Consider the following 12,450-nt stretch of genomic DNA (forward strand, 5'->3'; position numbering starts at 1 on the left):
TAAAATAAGTAGCTCTAGGTATGTTTCGATGCATGTTTCAGATGACAAATCCACTAGAGGGCACTGTCTACATTTTTGCGAATCTGAAATATGTTAGTTAGGGTACGTTTTGTTTCACGTTTCAGATGACAAATCCACTAGAGGGGGCACTGGCTACATTTTTGTGAAATCTAAAATACGTTACTTAGGGTATTGTTTTGTTGTATGTTTTAGATTACAAATTAATTAGAGGGCGCTAGCTACATTTTTGCGAATCTGAAATGCCTTACTTAGGGTACGTTTGGTTGCACGTTTCAGATGACAGATCCACTAGAGGGGGCACTGGCTACATTTTTGTGAAATCTATAATACGTTACTTAGGGTATTGTTTTGTTGTATGTTTTAGATTACAAATTAATTAGAGGGCGCTAGCTACATTTTTGCGAATCTGAAATGCCTTACTTAGGGTACGTTTGGTTGCACGTTTCAGATGACAGATCCACTAGAGGGGGCACTGGCTACATTTTTGTGAAATCTAAAATACGTTACTTAGGGTATTGTTTTGTTGTATGTTTTAGATTACAAATTAATTAGAGGGCGCTAGCTACATTTTTGCGAATCTGAAATGCCTTACTTAGGGTACGTTTGGTTGCACGTTTCAGATGACAGATCCACTAGAGGGCGCTGGCTACATTTTTGTGAAATCTAAAATACGTTACTTAGGCTACATTTTGTTAGATGTTTCAGATGACAAATCCACTAGAGGGCGCTGGCCACATTTTTGTGAAATCTAAAATTACTTAGGGTGTTGTTTTGTTATATGTTTTAGATTACAAATTAACTAGAGGGCGCTAGCAACATTTTTGTGAATCTGAAATGCATTATTTTTGCGTAATATAGCGTTATTTATGCTACATTTTGTTGGATGTTTCAGATTACAGACCCACTAGAGGGCGCTGTCTACATTTTTGCGAATCTGAAATACATTACTTAGGGTGTGTTTTGTTGCACATTTCAGATGACAAATCCACTAGAGGGTGCTGTCTACATTTTAGTGAATCTGAAATATGTTACTTAAGGTACATTTTATTGTATGTTTTAGATTTCAAATTCACTAGAGGGCGCTGTCTACATTTTGTGAAATATGAAATACGTTACGTAGGGTACGTTTTGTTGTATGTATGTTACAGTTGACAAATCCACTAGAGGGTGCTGGCTACATTTTTATAAATCTGAACTACGTTACTTAGGGTGTGTTTTGTTGCACATTTCAGATGACAAATCCACCAGAGGGTGCTGTCTACATTTGAGTGAATCTGAAATACGTTACTTAGGGTACATTTTCTTGTATGTTTCAGATGACAAATCCATTAGAGGGCGCTGTTTACATTTTGTGAAATACGTTACGTAGGGTACGTTTTGTTGTATGTACGTTTCAGTTGACAAATCCACCAGAGGGCACTAGCTACATTTTTGCGAATCTGAACTACGTTACTTAGAGTGTGTTTTGTTGTACGTTTCAGATGCACGTACTTCTTCTTGAGATGGCGGAGCTTATCATACAGATCAGTTAGCAAACCACTGACCTAAATCCTTTGCAAAACCCAACCAATAGTGTTTCTAAAGCAGGCATAAGTGAAAAGTGCACTGCAAACACATAGTTCTACCTTGATTTTACATGGCCTTTGTCACTTTTCTGGAAACGTGCTTTACTTCGAACCTGAGCACTCTGCAGCACACTTTACTGTACAAGGTGAGCTCCTGAGCAAACTGACCACACCAGAAAACTTGTCCAAATTGAGATAGGTGACGCAAACATATTCAATTGCAAATCATAGACATTAAGTTGTTTTGTGGTGTTTGATTGGTGTTGTGCAAAGAACTGCACAAAAATAATCCTGTATTCCTCAATAAGACGTCCCTGTAAATATCGTTAGTGTGTAAAGGATCAAAAGTTGTTGGCATCATACTGCCCCCTAGTGTTCATTTTACCTACGAACTGCAGTCAGACGTATGTTGTTTTTGCAGTTTTACAAAAATGTAGACTAAAGCACGTATTTACAATAAGCCTGTGTGTTGTATGTTTCAGTATGGCATCACAATACTTTCTGCAGCACCTCGTAGCCCTTGAGTGAAGGTCCAACAAGAACAACCGGCCTCATCGACGGCACCACATCATATGGAGGAACATGCTCCGCCTGTACAGCGGCACACAAACACAACATAAACACACACTCACCTCACACTATACAGAGACACAACAATCAAGACCACAACAGACCAACCTAAATACTTCAAGTGTCAAGTTTAACGTTAGCAGGCATGTTCTTATATTTGCTAAATATTTAGAGAGATAGTTCACACAAAAATGAAAATTCAGTCAGCAATTACTCACTTGTTTAAAACCTATTTGAGAAGATATTTTGAAGAATGCTGGTAGCTGGCTGACTTTAATAGTAATTATTTTACCTACTATGGAAGTCAATGGGTGATTTTCTTCAAAATATCTACAATTCTACAGAAGAAAGAAACTCAAACCACACAAGGGATAATTAATGACGATGTAATATTCATTTTTGGGAGAACCGTCCCTTTAAGTAAAAAATGACAGCAGTTTTTGCATGCATTTCTATAAGTAACTAATGCAATGCATTCATTTTGGCTGAAAACAAACCTACATTAAATTTGACACCCACTTGACAACTCAAAACACACACCATATTTAGTAAAATGATTTATTCTTACCAGGGTTTTATAAGAGAACAGTAAGCAAATTACTGCATACCATTATTATTTATACAGTCATGTACAGTATACAGGATCTATGTTAAGGAACATTTTATATATGAATCTGGTTCCAGCAGAGACTACAGACATTGATAGAGTAGAGTAGAGTTGTGTAATTATTGTTTAAAGTTATGTGACATTATCAAGATTGTTCTTACTCAGTATAACTCTGGGATCTTATCATATTTTTTATTACCATTGTAAACTATAGTGAATAAACTGATAGTGTGAGAAATGTTGAAGGTGTCAGAATTATTTTTGATTTGACTGTATAAATAATAATTGAGTTATTTAAACATGCACACACACACATGAACACATATGAAGCTGTATCACGGAGAATTGTTAAAAGGAGACTAAGAAGCATTACTTAGAAGTGGCCATGCGATCGTTCCTACTATGTTGCACATATTCTAACCATACAAAATAAATACTAACCTTACAAATGTAAAAGATCAGAGATGTCTAATCCTGGACAACTGTCTTAAAGGTGTGATCATAGTAGTTCACTTATAATTAAGTAAACATAAGGTGTCAAATCTTTCTTTTACTTTGGTATACCATCATCAGCAGTTTGTATTAATTAGTTATTAATTAATTATTAATTAAAGTATTAATTAGTTCTTTTAAACTGAAAAGAGGAGTCGATTCCCATTATAAAATCAATTCCGAGCTTTGAAATCAACTCCTGATTCTCAATGACTCTGAATTTATTGTTTGAATTGGCTGTTGATTCTGAGTGCCTGCCCCGGAATTTATTCTTTTTGGAATCAACTCTCTATTCTCAATGCCTCAGAATCGACTGTTGGAATCAACTCTGGGTTCTCAATGCATTGCAACTGAATGTTTTTGGAATCGACTCTTTATTTTTAATGCCTCGCTCTTGATTTTCCTTGCCTCACTCTTGATTTTCAATGCCTCGGAATTGATTCTTGTTGGAATCGACTTCTGATTCTCAATGCCTAGGTATTGATTCTTTTTGCAATTGACTCTTGATTGGCAATGCCTCAGAACGGATTCTTTTTGGAATTCACTGTACATTCTCAATGCCTCAAAATTGATTTTTTTGGATTATATCCTGATTCTCAATGCTTGGTTTTGGCACCAATGGAATTGGTTCTTTTTAAAATCAACTCTCAATTCTCAGTGCCTGGAAATTGATTCCTTTTGCAATTGACTCTTGATTCTCAGTGCCTCAGAACTGATTCTTTTTGTAATCCACTGTTGATTCTCAATGCCTCGGAATAGATTTTTTTTGGAATCCACTCTCGATTCTCAATGCCTAGGAATTGATTCTTTTTGGAATCCACTCTTGATTCTCAATGCCTTGCAATTTGTTCTTTTTGGAATCTACTATTGATCTTCGATGCCTTGCAAATTATTCTTTTTGGAATGGACTCTTGATTCTGAATGCTTCGGTATTGATTCTTTTTGGAATTGACTCTCGATTCTCAAATACTTGACACTTGATTCTCAATGTTTTGGAATTGATTCTTTTTGGAATGGACTCTTAATTCTCAATGCCTTCCAATTGAGTCTTTTTGGAATCAACTCCTGATTCTCAATGCCTTGACTTTTGATTCTCAATGCTTTGGAACTGATTCTTTTTGGAATGGACTCTTAATTGTCAATGCCTCTGAATTGATTCTTTTTGTAATCGACTCTTTATTCTCAATGCTTTGGAATTTTTTTTTTTTTTTTTTTGGAATTGACTCTCAATTCTTACCGCCTTGGAACTGATTCTTGGAATGGACTCTTAATTCTCAATGACTCGTAACTTGATTCTTTTTTGGAATTGACTCTTGATTCTCAATGCCTCAACTGTTGATTCTCAATGCCTAGGAATTGATTCTTTTTGCATTCGACTCCCAGTTCTAATAATCAATGAACTAGGACACCTTAACAGGCACATCATAACAGGAACGATGCTTCACAGGCTGGATGAATCCACTGAGAGGCCAAACAAACTCACCGACTTCTGCCACTGCTTAGCTGAGGATCAGAGAAGGGAAACAGACAAAAAGAAAAAAGAGCGAGGGAGAGTGAAAGATCAGGCCACAGGGAAGAAAGACATGAGAGAGAAGGGCAACAGTGAGTGTAATAAGCATTGGGACGATGACGAGCGGATCAGGCTGTGCGTGAAGCTGCTAAAGAGAACAGACAGATGCAGGACGTCTGACGTCCCAACACATGCTTTACCTTCTTAAAGAAAGGCATTCGTTTCTCTCGGGCTAAAGGGGATATGACTGTGTTTGGGCTGGCTTTGGGGGATCGCTGATGGGGAGGAGGATCGCTCTCCTCTGGATCTATACCTGCGGCGTCAATGTCCACAGCTACACACACACACACATATACATGTATATTAGGGGTTGAAAAACTTTAGATTTTCAGAAAGTCGACTTTTATGTCATTTAAGTCGAGTCAACGTTACTGGTGACGTCGTCAATAAAACACAAGATGCAAATGTTTTGCAACACGCCACACTTTGCGATTTATTTGCAGGAAATATATCCACATGCTGTTTGACAGCTCATATCATGTCAATGCAACATTACCAGTGACTCATTTTAGTGCAAAACAAATCCACTGTCAACACTTTCATTTTGTTAATAATACAACATTAGCACCCGGGCTAATTTTACTGCTAAATAAATACAGTAAAAACATTGATCACTGCACGTTCTAGTAAGACTGTAACAATAACAGATATTTTAGTGCAGAAATCATGCAAACGTCCTCAGTACACAGATTCATGTGGTACGAAAGACAAAGGCTATAACGTTAATCCATATTACACTGTCAGAGTCCTGCTCAGATGCATATTTTACCGCTACGATCGTGCGCGCTAAAAATCCTGCTCAAGTCGGGAGTTTTTCGCAGTTCCTGCTCATCTTGGTTATCGGACGTCTCCTCGCTGCACATCTACACCACATTCACCGGGGATGATGTTTACACGCTGTGAAGTTTGTCACACCTCCGTGGCTGAGCACTTCACGGTTTTAGCGAGCTTCACGATTCATTCACAAAATACGTCTACGCTTCGCAGAGGGCAGCAGCCAATCACATTAGTTTTCCAGGGTTGTGTTAACGTGATTGGCTAGCATATGCTCAAGGGCAGGGGTCACCAAACTTGTTCCTGGAGGGCCGGTGTCCTGCAGATTTTAGCTCCAACCCTAATCAAACACACATGAACAAGCTAATCAAGGTCTTACTAGGTATGCTTGAAACACCCAGGCAGGTGTGTTGAGGCAAGTTGGAGCTAAACCCTGCAGGGACACCGGCCCTCCTGGAGTGAGATTGGTGACCCCTGCTCTAGGTTATTTGCATGGAGCGATCTAACTGGCATCTGTTGGACGATTTAAAGTTCACTCGAAGCTTGCGTGAATCTTTGACTCTGACATAAGAAAAATAACATTTAAAAATGACTTTAAATAATCTGAGGGCAGTTTCATTCAGTGAGCCACCTTCGTGTGTAAACATGATCTGCGCAGCGTGACTAGTTGACATCAAAAAGCATCACGACAGAGTATTAAAGTCCACCAGTCGACTAGTTGGTGCAACCCCTAATATATATACAGCTGAAAATTATTAGCCCTCTTGTGAACTTTTTTCAAATATTTCCCAAATAATGTTTACCACAGCAAGGAATTTTTCACAGTATCTCCCATAATATTTTATCTTCTGGAGAAAGTCTTATTCGCTTAATTTCGGCTATAATAAAAGCAGTTTTAAATAATAAAAACATCATTTTAAGGTCAATATTATTAGCCCCCTTAAGGAATATTTGTTTAAATTCTCAACAGAACAAACCACTGTTATACAATGACTTACTGTCATTGTTTTGTCATCGTTATACAATCACTTAACTCGCTAAGCTAACCTAGTTAATTTGCACTTTAAGCTGAATACTAGTATCTTGCAAAATATCTACTCAAATATTATGTGCTGTCATCATGGCAAATATAAAATAAATCAATTAGAAATGAGTTTATAAGACTATTATCTTCAGAAATGTGTTAAAATAATCTTCCTTCCATTATACAGAAATTGGGGAAGAAAATATACAGGAGGGCTAATAATTCTGACTTCAACTGTGTATAAACGCACACACTTTCTGTATGAGTCTCGGAAAAACACAGTGGAGAATTAATATAGACCATGAGATTTGGGGACATTTTAAAATGCATTATGTGAAAACTACTAGAGCAATAGCTGGAGATGATGGCCTGTTGAATTATTAGACATGGTCACAATTCAAAGCATTATTTTCTAATAATTCAAAGTCCCAGAGTTAATTATTCTACTCTAACACCAGTTCCTACAGCTGCGGACACTGTTCAGATGTTATATTTCAGTCATTTATCAGGTTTCTGTCCTCAAACTGCTCTTGTGTACAGCGCTAGTTTCACACACATCCCATCCAAAGCCTTCCGTTGTGTTTTGATGTGATTTCTGACTGTTGTAGCTGTGAGGTAACTCAAATCCTTCAGCGTAGTGATATAAAGCTGTAATGTGCTCAAAACCTGCCGGAACTACATTAGCTGTGTGTTTATATAAAAGTCACTGCACACCTCAGAATGCCCTATAGTAGAGTGTAGATCAGGAAAGTCATATTTTAAATATTAGTAATATACTGTATGTACATTTTTGTATAGGAGGAAACATGGAGTGCATTTAACATCTGCTTACCTGTATTGTAGGAAATATTTGTAACAAACTGTGTACTGAATTTGATCTTTAAATATCACTTTCCTAATGCATTCAGCCACAGGAAGAGTTTTTGACATTAAGTGCTTATGAATGTCCCTGAGAACCATTTTATGATGAGACACATTTTTTTAAAGATATTTGATACTGTAGCACACAAAATGTGTAATGAAGAGTAGAGCATTTCAGGAGAAATGAGTACTTCTTACTGAAATAATAATTAACTTTGCAAATTTAATGCATTTGGATGGTAATTGCATGTAATTAAATGTATTAGGGTTTAAATTGATCTTAAATCAAATTTATAGTGTTTATGACCCACTATAATAAATATATATGTATATGTATATATATGTATATGTATATATATATATATATATATATATATATATATATATATATATATGTGTATATATATATATATGTGTATATATATATATATATATATATATATATATATATATATATATATATATATATATATATATATATATATATATATATAATTTTTTTCTGATTATGTTGAAAAATAGAGTTATTGCTGATTGTACTTAAAAATAAGGTATGATAAACTTTTTAAAAATTAAATTCTTAAGGCACAATGTATTGTGGGCATAATAAGTGGTTATAGTAAGGATGGTTTAAATTTCTAATGGAATGAACAGCCACAAAGCCCAGAAGAAGAGCAGATTTACCCTGTGCCCCTTAGTTTTTTTACGAGCCAGTCTGAGGCGCGAGCGGTTTCGCTTTCTTGCTAGCGCGCACGTCTAACATTATATCTGAAATAACAAACTTCTTGAGCTGATGATGATAACCTGCGCTTGATTATTGACTTGCTTTTGAAACCCGATCCTGTCAGTCACTGACAAACGCGAGAGTGAAGCGTGAAGAAACAAGGGAGAAGCCGGAAAAAAGGAGCACATTATTATTCAGCAAACATGAACAAAATGCCATGTATACTTACTATACATGATAACTTATTATCTTCACATTTTGGACTAATATGAACCGGGAATGACAGAGTTACTGTCTAACAGAGGCTTCATGTGCTGCTGAAGATTACAGACACAGATAAGAGGTTTACACTGACTGTAGGCTATATTTTGTGTTGTTTTGAACCTAAATACGGACGAAAATGTCTGCTGTGTGTAGTTCTTCTGTAGTTGGTAACATATCGGAGACTGTAAGGGGCTGTATGTGTTTATATATGTTCATTTATTTAGTTATTTAATATAATTACAGACGTTACAGTAGGCTGTTTCGCACTGTCATTGATCTGCAGTTATAATCAACTCATGTTCATGGTAAAGTTAGTAATAAACATTTATACACAAGTATTTAAGTGTGTAAAGCGTCTGTTTTGTGAGAAGTGCTTCTCATATGATATGTAAGTGACCCATACAGCTTTATTGTAGACATTTCCTTGAGCTAGAATGACGTCGACTGAAACTTTCTGTCATACACCACGCCCACCAAAAGGGTACCCTTGTTAGTGGAAACGCAAGCCTGATAAAGGTGACCCGTACCGAACCGAACCGTACTGTACCAGTCAGTGGAAATGAGCCAAAATACTACTTTGTACAGATAGTATGTGAATTGGGACAAGTGTTGTCACGATGCTGAAATTCGATACCAATCGGTACTAAAATTTAAATTAAAATTTAAATTAAATTCTTTTTATTTTTTATTTTACTTTTAATTTGTATTGTTATACTTTAATAGATTTTCAATAGGAGCCTGTGTTATGTATCTAAGTGTATTTGTAATGATGCATTTGTAAGGATGTAGCTATAACTGAATATATATGAAGTGAATATGTTAAAATCATAATCAACTACTTTGCTGTAGTATATTAGGCAACACATCAAAATAAGTGTATTGTCTTAAAACACGACAAAAGATTATTAAAAATGACTGACTTAAAAGCAAAACATTTAACTTGACATTATTAGAAAGTGAATTTTACTTAAGTGTAAGTCACAAAATGTAAGTTAAAATCATTTTCTGATTAGAGCGGTGGATGTGTTGAAAAATACAATTATAATAATATAATTTATATGATAATTAAATAACGATATTATTTGACTAATACTGCATTGGGGCAACACAGTGGCTCAGTGGTTAGCACTGTTGCCTCACAGCAAGAAGGTTTGCGGTCCTGGCTGGGTCAGTTGTCAGTTCTGTGTGGAGTTTGCATGTTCTCCCCGTGTGGAGTTTTCTCTGGGTGCTCCGGTTTCCCTCACAGTCCAAGCACATGCGCTATAGGGGAATTGAATAAACTTAATTGACCGTAGTGTGTGTGTGTGAATGAGTGTCTATGGGTGTTTCCCAGTACTGGGTTGCAGCTGGAAGGGCATCCGCTGTGTAAAACATATGCTGGATAAGTTGGCGGTTCATTCCGCTGTGGCGACCCCTGATTAATAAAAGGACTAAGCCTAAGGAAAATGAATGAATAATACAGCATTGACTGGATGCTGATATCTTACCTGACGAGGGAGGAGTTGATTTACGTGAGTTTGAAACAATGTCCCCTAAACTGGATGAAGAGTTTGCCCCTGATTTACTGTGAACAAAATGAACAAAACACAATCCTTAATAATAAAAAAGGAAAACGTAGAGTATATATTCTTCTACTTACAGTATATTTAAAGGGTTAGTTCACCCAAAATCATTTGCTGACCATCCACTTTATCTAAACATATTTCAGTTTCTTTGTTCAAACCAGTAGCCATTGACTAGTTTTTTCCACTACGGATGTCAAGATTTAACTAACATTTTTCAAAATATCTTCTTTTGTGCTCATCAGAAAAAAAAAAATAATAATAATAAAGGGTTGGAACCACCTGAGAGAGAGTACATTTTTATTTTGGGGTGACTTCGGTGATGAAGTCTCAAGGATTGCTCAGGTGTGAGTTTTATACAGACTTCAACAGAGTGTCAAAATCTTGATGGTTCTGTGGGTCTCGTCTTTCAAATTTGAGCTTTATTTTGTATTGTCTATTGGATTCGGGTCAGGCGATTGGCTGGGCCATTCTACAGCTTGATTTTCTTTATCTGAAAGCATCTGAGAGTTTCCTTGGCTGTGTTTTGGATCATTGTAATGCTGAAATGTCCACCCTGGTTTCATCTTCATCCTCCTGCTAATGTAGATGTTGAACTGAATCAGCTGATATTAATTTACAATATCAGAGGGAAGAGCAGAGGGTTGCTGAACAACTGCTGAGAGATTTCAGCTGCTGTCAGGGCTTTCACTGCAGAACTACACCTCCCTTCATGTGTTCAATACTTTCTCCCTGCGTCATTTAATTTTATTATGCATAATTTCATTTGTAAACTAATTAGATTGGTTTTCTTTGCATATATGGATTTCTTTGGTTGTTATCAACATCCGGTGAAAATTTTAAGTCAAAAGCACCTTTAGAAATATGTTTTCTGAGAAAAATGGTGACGTGTTTAATACTTATTTCCCCCACAGTATGTAATAGTTCTGTGTTTGTGTGTTTGTTTGTTTGTTTGTTTGTTTGTTTGTTTGTTTGTTTGTTTGTTTGTTGTAGTTTGGAGCATTTGTGGAACAGATACCTCGAGTAAAACCGTCCTTGTTTTGCGCGCTGCTCCTGGCGAAGGCGACTGCTTTCGAGCTTCACTGGACTTGGGATGAAACCGATGTCGCAGCCTTCCTTCACCAAGCGGCCGATCCACCAGTCATTATTAAATTTCTGCCATTAAACACAAAAGTTACAAGCGGCAGAGTTTGATTATCTTAAGAAGAGCACAACAAACACAGAAAAACATTTCATTCTACATTTAAGGCCCATGAATAAGTTTGAATATTTTTAAACTGTAGGTGAAAATGTTATCTTGAGTAAACAAATTCTGACTGCCACTTTTTGTTCAAATTTAAATAAAGTCTGAGAAATAATTTTTCCACAATGATGATTCTTGTACAACATCTTATCTTTTAGGAGAAATCTGTGTCATTTACAGTCAAAAACAAACTCGCTGGTTGAATAATGGTAACTTCAAGTCAGAATTTTCCAATGGTATGTACAGTTGAAGTCTGTATTAGCCCCTATTTGATTTTTTCTTTCTTTTTGAAATATTTCCTAAACGATGTTTAACAGAGCAAGGAAATTTTCACAGTATGTCTGATAATATTCTTTCTTCTGGAGAAAGTCTTATTTGTTTTATTTCGGCTAGAATAAAAGCAGTTCTTATTTTTTTAAACCCATTTTAAGGTCAAAATAATTAGCCCCTTTAAGCTAATTTTGTTTTCGATAGTCTTCGGACCAAACCATCATTATACAATAACTTGCCTAATTACCCTAACCTAATTACCCTAGTTAATCCTTTAAATGTCACTTTAAGCTGTATATAAGTGTCTTGAAGAATATCTAGTCAAATATTAATTACTGTCATCATGACAAAGATAAAATAAATCAGTTATTAGAGATGAGTTATTAAAACTATTATGTTTAGAAATGTGCTGAAAAAATCTGCTCTCTGTTAAACAGAAATTGGGGGAAAAAATTATAAGTGGGCTAATAATTCTGACATCACCTGTATATATACACAGTTATAGACCAAATTATATAAACTCTTTTAAATATTTTTCTTTTCAAGTGGTTTAACACAGAGAGAGAAACTTTTTCTACAGTATTTCCTATTATATTTTTTTCTGGAGAATGTCTTATTTCTTTTAGCTTGACTGGAATAAACAAATATATTTATAATTTTAAAACCTAAGATCAAGATCAATTGCTAGGTTCAAGATCAATATTATTAGCCCCCATAAGAAATTAATTTTTTTCAATAAGCTACAAAACATAGTAACACTTTATTTTGATGGTCCATTTAAGTATTAGTAGACTGTCTGCTTAATATCTGTTAATACTGCTCCTTCAACTGACTATAAGAATCTTTGCCTAAGAACCCTAACCACAGCCTAACAGTCTACTTATAATCTAATGAGAATTAGTT

At 35.7% G+C, this 12,450-nt stretch overlaps 2 protein-coding genes across 6 annotated transcripts in view; one reads left to right on the top strand and one right to left on the bottom strand.

The window, feature by feature from the left end:
* Positions 1-11,117, top strand: part of nsun6 (NOP2/Sun RNA methyltransferase 6) — a 44,980-nt gene extending 33,863 nt beyond the window's left edge. For 2 of the 3 annotated variants that reach the window (XM_056462449.1, XM_056462453.1), the window contains exon 13: positions 2,069-2,970. The gene's annotated coding sequence lies outside the window, so the exon portion shown is untranslated. Of the gene's footprint in view, positions 1-2,068; positions 2,971-11,027 lie in introns of those variants that run through there. The other variant, XM_056462450.1, reaches the window with a different exon arrangement.
* Positions 1-12,450, bottom strand: part of cacnb2a (calcium channel, voltage-dependent, beta 2a) — a 48,235-nt gene that overhangs the window by 14,031 nt on the left and 21,754 nt on the right. For 2 of the 3 annotated variants that reach the window (XM_056462448.1, XM_056462446.1), the window contains exons 4-7: positions 11,053-11,189; positions 9,960-10,036; positions 4,966-5,099; positions 2,097-2,177 (exon numbers count right to left, since the gene is read on the bottom strand). In XM_056462448.1, the coding sequence (XP_056318423.1) occupies positions 2,097-2,177; positions 4,966-5,099; positions 9,960-10,036; positions 11,053-11,189 (429 nt within the window). Of the gene's footprint in view, positions 1-2,096; positions 2,178-4,738; positions 4,759-4,965; positions 5,100-9,959; positions 10,037-11,052; positions 11,190-12,450 lie in introns of all 3 variants that reach the window. The other variant, XM_056462447.1, reaches the window with a different exon arrangement.

The sequence above is a fragment of the Danio aesculapii genome, chromosome 7, assembly GCF_903798145.1.
Source record: "Danio aesculapii chromosome 7, fDanAes4.1, whole genome shotgun sequence".
NCBI lineage: Eukaryota > Metazoa > Chordata > Actinopteri > Cypriniformes > Danionidae > Danio > Danio aesculapii.